We start from the raw sequence: 19,864 nt of genomic DNA, 5'->3' as shown, positions 1-19,864 counted from the left end.
TCTGTAAACGCAGCCTGTAGGGGAGTGAACTGCAGCGGCTGGTTCACATGCAGAAAACGCAAGTGTATATGCTGATTTGGGGCTGTAAAGGTACTGTATGGCTGCGCGTATGGCTGTAGGAACTGCTGAACTGCATGCGTTGGAGAACCAAGGTTGGCTGAAGCAAACTCAAGCACTCCAAGGGCTGGATGAGACTAGTCTAGTGTGGAAGGCAAGGGAACTCCTAGGGCTGAGGAGGAAAGCTCTTAGCACATTGAAGACTGAATGAGAAACTAAGCCCTATGCAAGCCTATTTATACTAACTAGAGGTTGGTCAAGTTGGCTGGTAATGACAATAAATGGGAAAAATATGGGAAAAATACCAGATAAATCCTAGTAAATTCCCTAAGGCATATGGGATGTTCTAAATGATGCACAGGCATATGAATGCATATTATGCAGTATGCAGAGTGCTTTCTAATGCAAACCGTAAGGCTTCTACTGACTCTACATGCATGAATGATTCTCTCCAAGTGGGTTAAGGGACTTGACTGACTGACTGACCTGCTAAGGCTGAGGAATGACCTACGTAGCTCGTGCTTGACTTATCCTGGACTGAGGATGTACAATGGGGTCACGGCGTACGACAATTATCATCCTACTGGGTTCTAATAATGTACAACTGTTGCACTGCTGATGATGAGCCATCTTGTCACCATGCACTGAGTGCAGAGTGCATGTGACAACCCCATCTTTTCTACAGAGTCTTTACATCGTGCGATGCCGACCTTTTCAGAGGATGCTTTTGTACAGCATTTGGCTACTCTTGGTACAGAGTTGGAGCATTGACCCTATTTCTTTTGAGAGTTCCATTAAGGAGCAGTTTGCTTTTCCCAGGATTGATTATCTACAGGATTTGATCGGTTGGTTATAAGGTTTTTCATACCTTCTCTAGGCCATCTTGTCACCATGCACTGAGTGCAGAGTGCATGTGACAACCCCATCTTTTCTACAGAGTCTTTACATCGTGCGATGCCGACCTTTTCAGAGGATGCTTTTGTACAGCATTTGGCTACTCTTGGTACAGAGTTGGAGGAGATTGACCCTATTTCTTTTGAGAGTTCCATTGAGGAGCAGTTTGCTTTTCCCAGGATTGATTATCTACAGGATCTGATCGGTTGGTTATAAGGTTTTTCATACCTTCTCTAGGCTGGATACACAACATTCAACTTCGGGGAGTGTTCTTACACTTGGGTTTGGAACCATTATTTAGAGCAGCAGGTCGTAGCGTACATGGTTGTTTTCTTCCAGAGGAGCCATATGCCTGGCAGCTTGTTCTGTTGCTTTTGTAGCTGAGTTGCTGAGGAGATTGCTTGTGGAGTTTACTTGGTACTTGTTTTTGCAGTCTTTCGTTTATAATTGAGGATGACATCTCTGGCTTCTTGGAGTTCACTCAGCATCCGGTGTTGAGAGGGGGTGTTAGACATCATCTTGTTGTTGCTGGCTTCCTGTTTGGTGTCCTATTTTAGCCCTTAGGGCTGACCATGTTAGCTAGAGGGGCTGGTCACCCCTCACATATTTTTCCCATATTTTATCCCCACTTTATGGAGTCTTGGGTACTTTTTCCCTGAGCTGGTCGGCTAACTACATCTGGGTGGAAAATGAAGGCCGAACCTATTTAATGGGCACCCGAAATGTGCGGTGCCCGAAAAACTACGAAGTGGCGGGTTTCTGAGATAAAGCAATGCCACATTGTTGTGTGTGGTCTTGTGTTATGTTGTTATGCGGGGATTTTATAGACACAAAATGCTAAAATGAACACACCTGATAATTCTGCCAAAAAAGTGTGAAACTAGTGGTTGTCATACTGCAAAAGGAGGTGGCTGATTCATGTGTCGCTGAGAAGCACCTTTTTACTTTTCTCTTTCTATTCACTGGTCGCAGGCGAGGTGGTTGATCCGTTTTTTTTTTGTTTTGGTTTGCCCACGGAGAGGGACCCGGGTGGTTGGGTTGGCACCCTTCATTTTTTTTTTTTGCTTGTGCTGGCCCTTTTGCATGCGGGGCTGGCCGGCTGATATGGGCTCTTCGTGGGCAGGCCTACATGGCCAAAGGTATTAAAAAAAACTTTTTAATGTAGAGTGTTGTCTTGGTGATTTCAGCTTTTTCAACTTCCTAAGGAGCTTGGGGATTGAGGGATTGATACCAACTGTAAGATCCACTAGGATTTTCGTAAACACAAACAACCAGATTAGTATCAAATAGAACGGGTGCAGGCTAGCTTACCACCCAACAGTAGATTCCATCCAGAATCACCCCCAAGCTAGAGTGCAACACTCCAATCCCACAAACCATGCTAGTTAGCACTGGTATACCACCAATGCGGACATGTTGAGGCCTTCGGCATGACTGTCCGTGATCCGTCGAATCCAATCATGTTCCTGATGGTAATCGTAGTTCATCACATATCATAGAGTGAATTACTCTCTACTGTGAACATGAATAACCGAAGTCTCACTACTACTATAAATAACTGTCTGGTCACAAATAGCCAGTATACTTGGCCACCATGAGCTTTGGCCATCTTTATCTAATCCTAGGCTTCCCCAACTTGCCGGTTTAGGCCACTAATCTTGAGGATTAGCAGTAGGTACGTAACAAAGGTCCCATATGAGAGAGAGTGAAAAAGATGCCATGATCCCACTCGCTCCTGAATTGGCCACATTTTCTCTCTCTAGCCCTCGAAGATCTCGAATCCTGGCCCAAGTGGCCACGAGCATGTGGATAAAGTGGCCATGAGCGTTTGGATAATATCACACCAGATCCCACACCGTCAAAGTGTCTTCTATGGCGTGAGTGCATCCAGCCTTGCAAATGTGCTAGGGTAATGCTAGCAATGATCTCTCATGCAGTGTCCAACCTTTGTGTTGGTTGCAACCTCACGTGTCACAAGGAGTCTTTGGTTTGCAACAACCTTTAGTGTCCAACAAATAATTCTCTCTTTTTTTGCATGGGTTCTTTGTAAGAATATGGTACAACGAAAAAAAATACAGCAAGAGAGTACACTAGACAATGCAATAGAGAAAATGGAGAGAATTTTAAAATTCTGATTATACCAAACAAGAGATAGGTACAATATGATGGTGCTGTCCACCTGTGCGCTCTAGTATAAAGCTTAGATGGCGATCTAGACAGACTCTGGATGGAGGGCGTACTGAGAGTATAGGGAATATATGCTCACAAGCATTGGATGCCTTAGCTTGTGCCAACTATGTCCATTTATAGTGCCAACTATGTCCATTTATAGTGCTGCAAGTAGTGCAATGGATGTGTCCAAGATGTGTGCGGCTACACTGCATTGATGCGGCTCACCGCCCGCGTATTCATAATACATCCCAACCAACCATTGTCCACTAATAATAAAATTAGTATCCAAGGAAATATTCCCCGGACCCCAACTAACGCTTGTACCCCTCATCATCTCCTTACCATCAACGGTCACAACTAAGACCCCTTCTAGCATCTAAGTTGAGAGTCCCACTAAAGATATGTGCACCAATGGCTTCTCCTCATAATATAAATTCATTAAAGGAGGCGGGGCCAGTTTCCCGCTCAATGTGGTGTATTGTGCAAGATCCCTATTCCCTTCTCTCTCTCGCCTCTCTCTCTATATCTCTATCTCTTGGACGTGTGCTTGAGTCTGTCATGGCACGCCCCGCTAGGCTTACAGTGGTATCAGAGCAGCATTTCTCTTTAAGAAACTTTCTAGAGGTGACAGAGCCATGTCGAGAGAAGAGGAAAACCAAGGGTGTGATGAAGGGAACAACTATCAAGCCGATCCAAGACTTCAAGATACGAACTAGGGTCGTTGATCCATTACTCATGAGACTGCAGCCATGTTATCAGAAGAGTACCATGACTTTCAGCAGTTCAGACAATTTCTCAAAGATGAAGAATTCCTTGTGTGGAGAACCAAGAGGGAATGGGACCAAAGAAGGGCTTAAATGTTTGAAGATTTCATCGAGGATCGAGCCACCAAAGCCGAAGGAGTTGAAGCTACTAAAGCCTATCTTCGGGCCAAAGGAGTCACCATTGCAGAAGGATGTAGAGCTACCCGCTCTATTTATCATGGAGGAGACTCCTAGGCCTACTCTTTCAGATGTAGTTTCCTCAGGACAGATAAAGGAAAGGCAGGCAAAGAAGCCAAAGAGATCAAAAGATCATCAGATTGACATCATGCCAGGAAGTTCAACAAATGGTTTGTAGTGGTGCTTAGTCCATTGCATGTTTCGACAAACAAAGCCATGGAATCTTTGTGGACCAAAGCTGAAACAGAATCCTTTTGCAGCATTGAGACTTTATGCTAGCAAAGGAGTAGTGTTGGATATTCGACCTTTTTTGTGGTTGAACATGATGAGCTTGCATTGGAGCAGTCTTGAACCAAAAAGGCCATGCTGTGGCCTATGAACGTCAAAGACAACAAGGTAGCAGATACATTATCTCGGAGAGCCTTGAACCATGAGGTTTCTACGGCTTACCATGTGGATTTCACTTCGATGAAGGATCCTTATGCTACCAAAGAGGATTTCAAAGATTTTTTGGAACAGATTGTTGAATACAGATTTGGTGACTTTTTATGTCATCAAGAAGGGTTTTCTTATGATACAAACCCATGTCATGTAAAGAGTGCCATGCTCCTCCATACATGGGGCATAGAGACACCTTGACTACACTTCAAGCTTTGGAGAGCTATTTCTATTGGCCTACTATGAGGAAAGACATTGAACTTTATGATTCAAGAATGTTTGTTTTGTCAGAAGGTCAAGTTTGATCGACAAACACCAGCAGGATTATTGCACCCATTGAATGATCTATGGGAGAATATTGCTATGGATTTTATCTTTGGATTGCCAAAGTCAGGGAATGATGGTATATAGACCTTTCAGGATACCAAGAAGATCAACCATGTATGTCATTTGTTGGACCTTTCATATCATTGGAAGATATATAATGTTTTCTGTGACAGTTTATTGAAACCATGTAAAGGTTATCCCCGAGAAACTTGTTTTGAAGGATCCACCAGGGGTGCAAGAGCCAAAACAGATTGTGTTTCATTCTATGAGAAAAAGAGGAAAGACAGTGGTTAGAAAGTTCCTCTTGGAATTCAAGAGTTATTCGCTGTTGGATGTGAAATGGATGCCAGAGGAGTACTTCTAGGACTATCCACATATACTTCAGCTTATGAAGAAATGGTTGGTGTAGATGTATTTGAAGTACAGATATGGACGTCTTGCGATCAAGACAAATTCAAGAGGGAGGGATTGTGCCTCTAGCTCTCCTCATTGTATATATATATATATTGGATTGGAATTGACCATTATTCTGCTTATAATGGTTAGTTGGACATGCTCTAGTGGGTGGCAACTATTGGAGGTGCCAATCTCGCGTGGATGAAGGGGAGTAGGTGGAATGTGAAAGGTCACCAGATTATCCCACATGCAAAAGTTGGTGTGGAAGATAAAAGGGTATATATAGCCCATTGGTGAGCATTCTACCCACATCTCCCCCAAGCTTGCCTTTTGTGGAAAGGTGGGAGGCCTAGTGAGGTGGGGTGGGGACTCACCTTAGTAGCAACTAGGGCCTCGTGTTCATGCGGATGTGTGCAACCTCTGTAGGTGCTGGTGCCTTGTTAATGGTGCATGTGACCCATGTGTTGGAGTTGCCAGGTGCACAATTGACATGGTATTAGAGCACAAGGCTCAATGCTTCTGTGTGTGTCAGTTCTGACGTGGTATCAGAGCTTGGGTTCATGGTCCCGGCTATCCACTCTCGATTGGAGAGGGGGTGTTGGAGGTGCCAATCTCGCATGGATGAAGGGGAGTAGGTGGAATGTGAAAGGTCACCAGATTATCCCACATGCAAAAGTTGGTGTGGAAGATAGAAGGGTATATATAGCCCATTGGTGAGCATTCTACCTACATCTCCCCCAAGCTTGCCTTTTGTGGAAAGGTGGGAGGCCTAGTGAGGTGGGGTGGGGACTCACCTTAGTAGCAACTAGGGCCTCGTGTTCATGCGGATGTGTGCAACCTCTGTAGGTGCTGGTGCCTTGTTAATGGTGCATGTGACCCATGTGTTGGAGTTGCCAGGTGCGCAATTGACATGCTATTAGAGCACAAGGCTTGATGCTTCCGTGTGTGTCAATTCTGATAGCAACGATACCGAATAGCCTAAGGAGCAAGATTTGTATATGGAAGGCAACGATGCGAGATGACCCATTGGACAGCAACGATCCCAAAATGAGATTTGTATATAAGAGGCAACGATGCGAGATGATCCATTGGACGGCAACGATACCAGATATATTGGACTTTGTAGTCGGGCCGTCATTGCGACCAGATGGCCCGAATGACTGTATTGGATTTCGCAGTTGGGCGGTCATTGCGACCAGATGGCCCAGATGACTGTATTGGATTTCATAGTCAGGCAGTCATTGCGACCAAATGGCTCCGATGACTATTAGATTTCGCAGTCGGGCGGTCATTGCGACCAGATGGCCCAGATGACTGTATTGGATTTCATAGTCGGGTGGTCAATGCGACTAGATGGCCCAGATGACTATTGATGAGCTCTTGGGCGGTCCTAGTGACCAGATAGCCTTGAGTATAGTCTGAGCGGTCCTAGTGGCCAGATGGCTCAGCATGGTTTCGATGAAACCAAACAGGACAATCCATGAACACGAGGATCATTACTTGTGCATTGCATAGTGATGTATGTTTAAATTTCTTTGTCTTTGTGTGCTATTTTTGATGTATGGACAATGCTTGGATTTATGGCATGTGATAGTCCACTGGGCTCCAGACTACTTGGCCAGTACCTTGAATACCCAGTAGACGTGAATGATGCATACTTGTTTGTTGACTAGCTTGTGTCTAGTTTTTGCAAGAGGTAAGTAGGCATTTATTATATCTAACACATATGACAGGCCATGAAGATGTACCATCAAGAATAAGGACATCGGTCAAAGAAAAGGCATTGTGTTGTTGCGAGATGAGCAGATGACACCACGGATATGGGGAAAGACTAGATGCACAAGCTCACTAGATGAGGGTAGTACCTTGAAACATATGAATATACTTGATGTACCTTGAAACATATGGATATACCAAGGACATATGGATGTGCTTGGAACACTTGCAGTTCGCAGTTGAGGACCATTGCAATATAACAGGGAGGGAATGCAATTATTTTGTCCTCCTAGCTCTTTTCATACGATGAAACCCATGTCCGGACACCAGAGAGGTGGAAGAAGACATGGGGACAGGGTCCATAAGGTTCGATTAAGAAAAAGCACCATTCTCGGTTAAAAAGCAAAAAATTTATCAGGGTTGACCGCGAGCCAAGGGCACCATTGGAAAGAGGAGACTGAGCCGGACCAAAAAGCTAAAAGGCACTTTCTCAAAAAGTAGCTCTAAAGCCAAAAAGCAAGGCGTTAAAGCCAGAAAAGCAAAGCACAATAATATTCCATTAATAAAAGTAAAAAGAGCAAAATCGAAGGCAAAAAGGAAAAAGCAAAGCATAAAAAGGCAAAGCAAAAGCATGGACAAGCTTTTGGCAAAAAGCAGAGCCCTTTTCAAGTATAAAAAGGCTTGAACCTCTCTTGTAGCATCATGAAGGAGATCGTGGAGTGTGTGTGGGCATCATTATGATCATGGAGAGCTTCTTCTTCGCCATCAACACCTTCTCCAACTTGCTTTTCAGATGTATGGTTAGCCCTAGACTTGTATGGACATATGCATGGGCGATATGGACACGTGTACGGAGCTGTACGGACATGTACGGACATAAATTTCAGAAACCCTAAAACTGCTCCAAAAACCGTAAAAAACAGCTTTTTGGATGTTTTTATTGCCCAAAAACCATAACAGGTTTTATATCAGTTTTCTTGCCAGAAAGAGCTTTTCCATGGTTTTCTTCATTGACAAGATTGTAGGAGTTGTGGAGATTTACTAATGGGAACTTGGACTACTTAAACTTGGATATGAACTTGGACATGGAACATAGAGCTTGGACATGGAGCATAGACGTGGAGAACTTGGACATAGAGCTTGGGCATGGAACTTGGACATGAACATGGAACTTAGACATGGATCTGGACTTGGTTTTGGATTTGATTTGGACTTGGAACTTGGACTTGGATTCATTCGATTTGGATTTGGATATTGGATTCAGTACTAGTTCGATGAGAGATACTTGTGGGTTATTCCCGTGGTGTGCTTGACATCAAAGATCTTGTGCCTAGACATTGACATCGACTTGGATATCCTATGTCGGCATATCTGTTTGTTTTGTATTCATTGATTGTATTGATCCTGGCCAACGTGTCCTTGGGTTCTTCTTGAATAAATTCCTGAAAGGGGGCGGGGCCTGTTCTCCACTCAATGTGGTGTATTGTGCAAGATCCCTATTCCCGTCTATCTCTCCCCACTCCCTCTATATCTCTATCTCTTGGACATGTGGTTGAGTCTGTCACGTGTCATGGCACGCCCCGTTGGGCTTACAGAACATATATAATCATTCTTTCTTTCTCTTTCACTCTTATTAACACTTTGGACCTCGCTTGTCACTCTTTTCGATCCTTGACTACCTTATAACACGTTTCTAATGTTAAAAAACAAATGATGTGTTTGTGAATGCATGTGTATTCATGTTTATGTATGTATACACACTCATGCATGAATTTGAAACGTAACCGTTGTTTGTTGCAGAAGCTTTGAAATTAAGGATTCAAACTTTAAGGAACCTTTTCTGCAGTTCATTCAGGAAATGTTTTTGGTAACAATGACTCAGATAAGTCTAGGTTTCATATGCAATCACCTCGCAGAGTGTTCACACAATAGTGTGTTGGGACACATGTAGGCTGCAGTAGAGCAGGACGAAGGCAGGCAGCTTATGCTTGATAGGGAAAAGTCAGACTAGCTAATCAGAATTGGGATGTAGTCTCTTTGACAGTTGCTGCCCCAAAAACAGCTAATCAGTCCCAACTGAAAGAGTTAATTATTGATGTCCAGGGACTGTCTTCTAGGCATTTATTTATTTATAACTGGAATGCACTATTTTTTTGTTTTTTCAGGTCTATTAGGTTTTTGAATTATCTTGTTCTGATTTTCTCTGGTACAGCAACCCTTATTGAAAGGTGAACTAAATAATCCGGCTCTTTGGGCAGGACTCTGGTCTCAGTTGTGTCCAACTTGCAAGGTGCTTACCTTCAAATATTCTAATTGATAAATATGTTCAAGTTTCACAATTACTTCACCTTTGACTTCTTTTTCTCTTTGACTTTTTTTCGCCCTACAGATTGTAAGGCCGGTACGGTCCAAGCACTGCTCCTCTTGTAACAGATGTGTGGAACAGTTTGATCATCATTGCCCATGGATTTCTAATTGTGTTGGTAAGGTAAGATTAAATAAGTCACAAATATCATAAATCGTATGTAAGTTTAGTAACATAAGTGCTTGCTTGAGTGGTAGAGGCAACAAATCAAACATCATGTTAAGTTACAATTGTATATTTTCTTGAGCTGTTAGACTCAAAAGATAGAGTTGCTCAGAATATTACTATTTTCAAGTAAAGAAAGTAAATGTTTTCTTAAGTATTAAGAACGAGTCTGTTTCAGGGATCAAGCTTAAGTCAGTTGCAATGGCTAGAGGTGCTTCTTCAGTTGCAATGGCTAGAGGTGCTTCTTAGAAAAGAGAGTTGCAAGCTGTAAAAGTAGCATTATCGTCAGATAACCTGTTTTAGATTCCATGTATCATGTATGGTCCTATCCAAGTAATTGAACTTGTTATTTTTCAGGATTGTTATACTTTTGTTTGCTTAAATCAAATTTTATATAAAGTATGTTCGCATGTGTGTGTGTGGGGGGAGAAAGAAAGAAAGAAAGATATATTAAGCGTCTACTAAAGACCCAATGCGCCTATGAGACCAAAGTGATACGATAATGTCCATGGCATATCTCATCATGGAATGGAAAATAAAATAGAACAAATCAAAACTCTGTCACTGGAGTGATACAAAACTGTCCTTGGAAATCTCATCATGGAATACAAGGAACATGAAATATGAGAGGAGCATCAGTCCCCAATAGATGGTATACCACTCTCCAAATTATCAAGCATGGGGCTAATGAGTACGGCCGAGAGGTCTCCGTTAGCCATGCCACGTGGAAAGGTAGCTCAATGGTGATGGAGCATGTCTCGGATTTGGAGCTGATGAGGGGATTGTGGCCGACATTCGGGGGGCGTTGGGCACGCTGGAATGCGGAGGCCCAGTCCGAGGTTACTCCTCTCAAACGAGGTGGGTCTGCAGGATCCACTATATGGGTGTCCTCCTCCTCTTGGGTCGCGAAGAAGTTGGTGATGGTTGGCTGGCAAGGGAAGGGTCACGGTGGTTGGGGCCGAAGCTCTCTCAAAAAGTATCCTTGTGTTTGCTTAGCTCAAGCAGGAAGAGCCCTAGGTAATGCTGGTCCAGGAAGTCAATGATCTTGGAAAGTGGGCCAAATCCCTCATGGAATAGATAGTGAAACCTCCCGTGGATCTCATAGTATACTGGGCTAGGATGAGACAATCTCCACAGGATCCCCTCTGTACGTGAAGCTCAATCAAGATGTGGAGGGGCAGGGAGGTATTAAAGACCATTACCAAGGTTAATAGTGAGGTCCCATTGAGTGCAGAAATCCTGTAAGGCATTCAAAGGGCTCTAAAGCCCCTTGGCTGAATCTGAAAGGAGGACAATATCATCTACATAAAGTAGTAGGGGGATCAATATGCTTGCCAGTGTGGGATTAGTCCTACCTAATCTGTGAATAAAGCTTGAGATCTCATCAATGTAGAGGCCAACAAGAGTGGGTGATAGAGGGAAGCAACCCTGTTTCACCCCAATAGTGCTGGAAGTCTCTTGCGATGTACCTCCTGGGGCTCTCATAGACTCATAGAGGGCGATGATGCTCCAAACCATGTGAGATGGGACTCCTATCTCTTGTAGACACTGCAGGAGGCGGGCTCGGGGTACGTTATCAAAGCTTTGCGGAAATCCACAAAGCAATACTAAATCCTCTGATGTTGTGCTCACCCCTTCTCGATGATGGGAGGGAGGGTGAAGATGTGGTCAAGGGTAGAGTAGCTCCTTTGAAAGCCTACTTGTCCTGAGGCTCTGCATCCTTGTCTCTCTGCGAATGAAATGAGCTCCACCTCTAGCACTGATCCATAGAGTTTGGTGAATGTGTGGCCAATCATGATCATCCTGAAATTATTATGATCAAGTGGATTTCCAGCTTTGAGGATGGGGGTGATGGTGTTAGTGGACCAAGAGGGTGGAAATCCTTCACAAAGGGCTCTATTGAACATGTAGGCTAGTAGGGGCACTAGTGTACCATCGACATGTGAGATGTACTCGACAGTGAGTCCCTTGTGATCCTGGGCCCGCCCATTACGTAGTCTATGGATGGCCTTGAGGAACATGCCCTTTGTGAAGAGAAGGTGGAGGTGGTGGGGGCAGAGGTGGCTGATGGGGGATATGATAGAGGGAGCGTGCATGGAGTGCCATGTGTCTAGACAGGTGATAGGTGTGGAGGGACAATGTGGAGGGATTAGCAAGAAGATATTTGGCTAGGGTTCCTGGATTGATAAAGCAGGCTTAATGGTTGTTTATAACAATTAGCTATTTATGGTGTAGTTATCACTAAATAAGTGAGGGCTTGGGTCATTATGAGATAGTTGTGCGGATGCACCATTGAAGGTCTAGCTTGGACTAGGAAAGCGAACATACTCATGCTGTGCACATGGCGAGTACATAGGAGTTAGACATGGGGCTATGGATTGTGCAAGAGCCCTAGCCTTTGCTCAGGGGAGATTGGTGGATGCTGGTCATGGTTGGGAGGTGAGCTAGCCTGCTAAGGGAAGGGTTAGGATTAAAAGCTAAACAAGGATTAGGGCTTAGCTAAGCTTGGGGGCTAATTGGACTGTGGTCGACAGGGTGGGGTTAGCAAGGATGTTAAAGGCTTGGATGTAGGGGGTCAAAGGCCGGGGAGGGGTCAATGATGTACTCTCGTCACAGTAACTACAAGGATTACATAGATACGTGCATGCACTACAGGTCTTTAACAAAGACAAGGCCGTGAAGGTTTTTCTCCCCCTAAGAAAAGCTCCTTTTAGTAGAAAAAAGGCACCGCTCAAAAGCAAACTACATAATAACAACCCTCACAGAGGGTGATGATACAAAAAAATTAAAGAGGTGGAGGAGCTCTTCAATTGCTGGCCGCTCTTGGAGGGAGGCTACATCGGAGAGGGTCGGGGGAATAGTAGCCACATTGAGGGCTGTAATGCCAAACCACACCAAATTCCCCTCGGTGAGGAAGGGGCCCCTGGCTCAAAGTGTGTAGGAAAGCAGCTCGGAGCTGCTGCATCCAGTATGAGTCCCCTACCAAACGCTCCCAACACCCATGGATCAAGTGAACGAGGTCTGTCCATATGTAGTTGATGCTCTTCGTTCACAGGGTGAGAAAGAAAGATATATTAAGCATCTACTAAAGACCCAATGGGCCTATGAGACCAAAGTGATACAATAATGTCCATGGCATATCTCATTATGGAATGGAAAATAAAACAGAAAGAAAACATAAACATAGCTATCTCACTTGGGTGATACAAAATTGTCCATGTAAACTCATCATGGAAATACTAAGAACATGGAAACATGAGAGCAGCATCAGCTCTGAGTAGATGGTATACCACTCTCCAAAATATCAAGCATGGGGCTAATGAGTATGGCCAAGAGGTCTCCCTCAGCTATGTCACGTGGAAAGGTAGCTCAATGGCGATGGAGCATGTCCTAGATCTCGAGCTGATGAGGTGATCCTGGCCGACCGGCCGGGGGGGGGGGGGGGGGTGGCGGGGGAGCGTGGGGGGCACATTGGAGTGCAGAGGCTCGGTCCGAGGTAACTCCTCTCGAGCGAGGTAGGTCCGGAGCAGCTCGTCGAGGGTCCACAAGATCCACTATATTGGTGTCCTTCACCTCCTGGGTCCGGAAGAAAGTGGTGATGGTTGGCTGGTGAGGGAGGGGGCGGGGTGGTTGGGGCCGAAGCTCTCTCAAGAAGGTGTCCCTGTATTTGGGGAGCTCAAGCAAGAAGAGGCCTAGGCAACACTGGTCCTGGAAGTCAATGATCATGGAGAGTGGACCAATTCCCTCATGAAATAGACAACGAAACCTCCCACGGATCTCATAGTGTACTGGGCAGCGGCATATGTAATGCTCCTCCGTCTCAACCTCTGTGTGGCATAATCGGCAGATCCTCTCCTCTCTGGGTCTCCGTATGAGCTTCCCGGCTTTGAAGATGCGCTCAGCTCTACTTGTCTCCACTCTAAGGCGGTGGGATGAAACCCGTATTTGGTCAATCGCAATCTGCATGGCATGGGACATGTGAACACTCAAGTAGCCCGGCTGCTGGATGAATCCATCCTCAGTGAGTGTGAGGAAGTGACCTCTGTAGAAGTGCCTCTTTGTGTGGAGCTTCGAAGGTTTGATCCATGTGCAATGGGTGTAGAGGCTGAGAAGATCTAACCGGATAACCCGGTTGGTATGCTCGTGAGAGAGCCGGAGAAAAGGGGCGTCCAAATTGTACTGAAGGGGGGGTAGGCTGTCCATGCGGGCTCCATCGCATACCGTGGTATGGGACGGATGGTTTGCTGTGGATCATACGGGAGAACATCATGACCTGGGGCCTCTCAACTTGCTGCCAATCCTCATCGGATAAATTTGGCCCCGAGAATGCTGCTCCATACATCAAGGCTGGTGTGACGAGGGTGTCAAAAAGCCAACCCTTCGCCCTGGGCTTCTGGAAATGTGCCTTGAAGCACTGCCGCTCAAGCAAGCTCAAGGTTGCATATCCCCGTGTCACTCTGGCATGTGCTGCGGGAAGCATGGTGAAGCGTGGGCCACTGAAAGTGACACCAAGGTAGACATAGGATGAGACAATCTCCATAGGGTCCCCTATTGAAGACCATTACCTTGGTTTTACCAAGGTTAACAGAGAGGTCCCGTTGAGTGTAGAAGTCCTGTAAGGCATCCAACTGTCTCTGAAGCCCCTCGGCTGAGTCTGAGAGGAGGACGATGTCATTTGCATAAAGTAGTATGGGGATTAATATGCTTGCCAGTGTGGGGTCAGCCCAGCCTAATCCGTCAATAAGCTTGACATCTCATCAATGTAGAGGCCGAAAAGAGTGGGTGATAGAGGGCAGCCCTGTTTCACCCCAATAGTGCTGGAAATCTCCTGTGATGTACCTCCTGGGGCTCTCACTCATGCGGTGACGGACTCATATAAGGCGATGATGCTTCAAATCATTTTAGATGGGACTCCTATCTCCTGTAGACGGTGTAGGAGGCGGGCTCGGGGTATAGTATCAAAAGCTTTGCGGAAATCCACAAAACAGCAATAAATCCCCTGATATCATGCTCTACCCTCCTCGATGATGGCACAGAGGGTGAAGATGTGGTCAAGGGTAGAGTAGCTCCTCCAAAAGCTAGCCTGTCCTGAGGCTCTGCATCCCTGGCTCTCTGCAAATGAACTGAGCTCCGCCTCTGGCATTGATCCATAGAGTTTGGCCGATGTGTGGCCAATCATGATCGTCTTGTACTTATTAGGATCAAGTGGATCTCCGGCTTTGAGGATGGGGGTGATGGTGTTGGTGGACCAAGAGGGTGGAAATCCTTCACAAAGGGCTCTATTGAACATGTAGGCTGCCAGAGAGTTGAGAGGCCCCAGGTCATGATGTTCTCCCATATGATCCGCAAGAAACCATCAGTCCCGTACTCTGCAGTGAGATGAACCTGGGCTCGCCCATCACGTAGTTTGCGAATGGCCTTGAGGACCATGCCCTTTGTGAAGAAGGTGGAGGTGGTGGGACGGGGATCTGATGGTGGTGGTAGGGGTGGCTGATAGGGGATATGATAGAGGGAGCGTGCATAGGAGTGCCATGTGTCCGGGCAGGTGATAGATGTGGGAGGTGGTGTTCTCGGAGTTTCCTCCAGGCCTCTTTGTAGTTCGGCCCTAAGAAAAGTCGGTATAACTCATCCTCTTTACGAGCGTAGAACTCTTGTTTCTTGCATTGGGTGAGCCGTTGAGAAATCCATTGTGCTTGGCGCTTTGTGATTTGCCCAATCCGTACCTCATGCTTAAGACCGGACGAAAGAAGTGGTGGCGGATGTGCGGAATATGGTGGCGAGCTGTGATGTGAGGGTGGATAGGGGGACAATAGGTTCCACATCCTAGAGTTGGCGGTAGATGTGAGAACTTCTTACAATATATTGACTCCTAGTTTCAAAACCACCACCTTAGAGTTTGCAATATACTGCTTTAAAGGTAAACATCTTTACCTTTACCTCTCATTCTTGAAGAGAGTCTTTAGAATATATTTTAGAAATTCAAGTCGGAAACTTTGAATCTCAGATTATGTTCCATTGTTCAATCTTTGTACGGGGTTATTAACAAGCATTGTAGATTGTAAATGTCCTTGTGGTGGGTGCAGAGAAACAAGTGGGACTTTTTTGTCTTCCTCATCTTAGAGAGTTCCGCCACGCTTCTCAGTGGGATTGTAACCATCCAAAGTAATGTCATTTGCAGTGCAACTTATTCAAAGAAAGGGAATAGTATTCTTGCTTTTTTTTGCTAAGGTGCAAACTGCTTGTTTCTAGGACTTTGGACAGACACTAATGCTCCTGCATCGGGGGGGGCGTGGGTCAATTATATTGGCACACATCATACTGGTGCTCTGATTTTTCTTATTCTTGATGCTTTCATATTTTTTGGTGCTGCAACATTGACAGGGATGCAGGCAACACAGGTATTGCAATTTCTCAAGGGGAATACTTTTGTCAATAGTCCCACCCCAATATGAATGATCTCTTTTCCCTGTCTCTGCTGCAGATAGCACGCAATATCACAACCAATGAACGCTCAAATGCCACACGCTATAGCTACTTGAAAGGTGCAGATGGTCAATTTCACAACCCCTATGATAACGGGTTCCGCAAGAATTGCAGTGATTTTCTCTTGCACGGCTATCCCGAGGACATTGAAGTGCATGTGCAGGCATTGCAACAAAATCAAATGGGAATGGTTTAGCTATTTGAAACCTCTGGACTTTCTGGTGCATCCACCTTTACACCAACCATGTCAAACAGTTAACATTCAATGGAGATGAGTGTACACAGTAGCCTCCTTTGAGGCATGCCATGTATGTGATCAACAGCCACTACGGCTTGATTTGAGTGATTCTCTCTAGGCTGCATCACATCATTGAATGTCCTAGAGCTCACATGGAAAATCTTTTGCGGTTAATGATTGATAGCTGTTTGACAGCTTTTTGTGAGGTTCTTTCTGTTCTAGAAGACCATACCAATGTTCTTTCTTTGATCCACAAAGGCCCACTTGCTTTGCTTTTTTTTTTCTTCTGGTCAAAAAACTCATTGACATGTACACTATACTATGTTTGTTTTGGTTGTGTTAATATCATTCCTGTCATTTGCTTGCAAAATTAAGGGAGTTTCCAAGTTCATTGAAACTCGAAGGGTGGTCTTGTTGTGGAGATTCTCTATTGAGCACCCAATTAAGATCGGGTGCGAAATGCAACTGTGTGGAAGCCTTGATGTTTAATGCCTAATGTGAGCCCTTTCTGTGGACTGCATGTCGGGGTGATTGCACAAGCCACTACAACAAAACGCGGCGTGTGCTACGACACTCAAAGCTTTTATGTTCTGGTTTTCAACGCCTAGTTCAAATAGGGACTTTTGTTGCTATTTTGTTTCCAACATGCCTTCATACATGTGATGTACATTGTTCATACGAAGTGCATATCATGCTACTTCTTTACTTTTATGCTCAGTTTTTTACATTCTGCAACCACACTTTATTTCTATGCTTCGGCAAGGGTAGCCCTCAACAACACTTGCTCGATTTCATTCATGGGGACGGTGCATCAATTAGTGGTGGGCAACTTGTAGCTTGTTAGATTGCCTGGTGTCCAAGCAATCTAGCTGACAAGTACCAATTGACAAGTGCCTAGCCATCCACTTGTTGACAAGTGCCAATTGACAAGTGCTACCTATCCAATTGACATCATCCAAGTGGCACCCCAAGCTCGCGGGGTGAATGTGCCTACCTACCAGCAACTTCTTCATGGCTATGTGTGCTCTATGGCATTTACTAGGTCTATCTCTTACCTTGGAGGACTGCCACTTGCACACCATGAGCAAGTGGCTGGTGCGTCCCTAATATTGGCAATCACAGTAGGTTCCATCGGAATCACGTTCCACGTTCAATGATGGGGACTTTATGGCCAAAGGCGGTGGACCTACTCAACACCGTTGGACCACTTGTATAAATGAGCAATCTTGGGGCTCCCAAGGAGCAATCAATTAGTGAATGAATGCAAGTGTTCTTATTCTTCATTGTCTCTGCTTGTCTCTTCCCTTTTAAGTGTGTCATCTTGCCAATCACTATCTCTTGGGTGCACATCAAGCACATTGTCTTGATCAGTGTGTGAGTATTTGAGCGGGGCAGTGTAGCCGCACATCTCCCTAACCAAGTAGAAACTCTTGCAGGCATATTGGCACAAAGTGAACCCATGGCATAGTCTAGTATCACAGAACCTAGTGTGCTAGAGGGCAGCTAGGTCTGTTGCAAAGGTAGATTGTTATGAGGAAGCCAAGTGAAGACAGGGTTGCATCTAGTGGGAAAAGCATTCATGAGTGACAAATCAACAAATGGAAATGTATATGAAGGATAAAGAGAAGGTTGATGAGGCCAGACATTGCATGATGTGTTCGGAAGTAGTATTAATGTTCATTATGGGAATACTAAATCCGATTAATATTTAGATGAGGAGTGTGGCATTCCTTCGATTTACACTGAAGAAGATTAGAGTATCACAAGAGAAGGAGATCTACAAGGGTCAAGTAGACACTACATAGGTTTACATATAGAGGAGAAGGTGCTAGGCATCATGTATATATGACTAGGGGCATAGAAAACATGTGGAGCCTACACATGTGTGGAGTTGGCTTTAGCTCATGAGCATTGAAAAATGGCCATGGATGAGGAGATTTAAGCCCTAGATGAGAACAAAACATAGGATCTTGTTGCCTTGCCCTAGAGGGCAAGAATGTCATTGGATGAAAGTGGTTTAATGAGCTAGTTGCTGTGGTTATGCACAAACTTACGAAATAGGTTACGATGAAACGTTTAGCCTAATTGCCAAGGCAGTGAGCTTTTTGGTTGCATTGACAACATTGAAAGATTTACATGCCTTCTTACATGGTGATTTGCAAGAACAAGTGTGTATGATGCAGCCATCTCAGTAAGTATGAGCATTCCAATCATCTAGATTATGTGTGTAGGCTGAAGAAGGCAGTATATGGTTTGAAGCAAGGTCCTAGAGCTTGGTTTGAGAAGATGAGTAGCTATCTCATCTCCATTGTGTTTTCATAATAGATGTAGATCATTCCCTCTATGTCCCTCTATTGGAGAAAATGTCACATTGGCATCACAATGACTGTGATCTATGTTGATTATTTGATTATGATGGATGATGGTTTGAATGATGTAGTGAGGTAAAAGAGCATTTGAAGATAAAATTTGAGATGAGGTGAACTGAGATATTTTGCACAAAGGCAATAGGATTAGATATGCTATTGCAGTATTGGCTTGTACAAAATGCGACCTAGCCAATTACCTAGGCGTCTGAATGGAGAGGTTAAGGGTAAGAACTAGAGCTCAAGGGATGGGAAATCCAACCCTATATCCACTTTTTCCTTAATACAAAACCTCTTCTACTGAATTAGGGTTTTGTCTTTTGCTATGAAAACTATAAAAACCCTAAAATGTCATACTAGTTTCATGTATACTACTATACCATCACACTATAAACAGTTCTACATCTATCAAATGATCCGACACTCTAGATTCTACATGAGGAAAACATTGTGATACATAAAAGGTACAGTGCATTATGGTCTCTTTTATAATAGTGGGTAAGCAAGTCGAAGTTTATGGTTACACAGATGTAGATTGGGTTGGTAGTTCCTTTAATAGGAGATTTACGAGCGATTACATGTTGAGGCTTAGGAGTGTTGCAATATGTTGGAGTTCAAAGATGTAACCCACAGTTACTTTATCAAGCAATGAGGCAGAGTACATGGGTTCTACTATGGTAGCACATGTGAAGTAGCATGGTTGGATAAGCTACTTCAAAACATGGATCAATCCCCATGGATAACGTAGTTATCATTTATTGTGACAATATGAGCAACAATATATAGCTTGCCAATACTCAAGTGTTTCATGCTAGGGATGAAACACATTGAAGGCCATTATCACTAATACGGGAGGTCCTAACATGAGAGATTAACTTGGCTTATGTCAATACAAACATGTAGGTGGCTAACATATTCACTAAGCCATTAGGTGTAGAGAAGTTAGATATGTTTAGATACATGCTTGGTGTGTATGAGCTAGACTTGATTTTGAGGGGGAGTGTTGAGTTATCAATCTCAAGCATGACGAATACTCATGATGACACTTGGCATTATGCAGAGCAGATGGGTCTAGGTAATAGCATTGAGTGACCATGAGCCTTCATATTAGGATGATAAGTAAGCGTGTGTAAGTTAGCAATAATAGGTAAAACATGGCCTGTGTGGAAACTTTGAGTGGATAGAGTGAGTGTGGACACATCACTCATTTGGTAGGTAAGATTGGAGAAAATCAAGAAAGAAAGAGGTAGACGCTAGTTGTAGAGAATCTCAAGCTAAGTTTTATGTGTAAATTAGAATAGCATTA

The 19,864-nt window shown here is 44.4% G+C and overlaps 1 protein-coding gene across 5 annotated transcripts in view; it reads left to right on the top strand.

Moving 5' to 3' along the window:
- The window catches only part of LOC147640539 (protein S-acyltransferase 24-like), a 104,592-nt gene extending 88,030 nt beyond the window's left edge, over window positions 1-16,562 (top strand). Inside the window, exons 9-13 of one of the 5 annotated variants that reach the window (XR_015267958.1) lie at window positions 9,154-9,231; window positions 9,331-9,424; window positions 15,555-15,633; window positions 15,721-15,869; window positions 15,953-16,562. Coding sequence is in view for 2 of the 5 variants with exons in the window: in XM_086812744.1 (XP_086668870.1) it covers window positions 9,154-9,231; window positions 9,331-9,429; window positions 15,555-15,633; window positions 15,721-15,869; window positions 15,953-16,150 (603 nt within the window). In the remaining 3 variants the exon portion in view is untranslated. Of the gene's footprint in view, window positions 1-9,153; window positions 9,232-9,330; window positions 9,430-9,649; window positions 9,782-15,554; window positions 15,634-15,720; window positions 15,870-15,952 lie in introns of those variants that run through there. The other 4 variants (XR_015267959.1, XR_015267961.1, XM_086812744.1 and 1 more) reach the window with 4 other exon arrangements.
- Window positions 16,563-19,864: the final 3,302 nt, after the last annotated feature.

Source organism: Cibotium barometz, chromosome 2, assembly GCF_041138505.1.
Source record: "Cibotium barometz isolate CiBa-2024 chromosome 2, ASM4113850v1, whole genome shotgun sequence".
Taxonomy (NCBI): Eukaryota; Viridiplantae; Streptophyta; class Polypodiopsida; order Cyatheales; family Cibotiaceae; genus Cibotium; species Cibotium barometz.
This window is presented reverse-complemented; position numbering and strand designations above follow the sequence as displayed.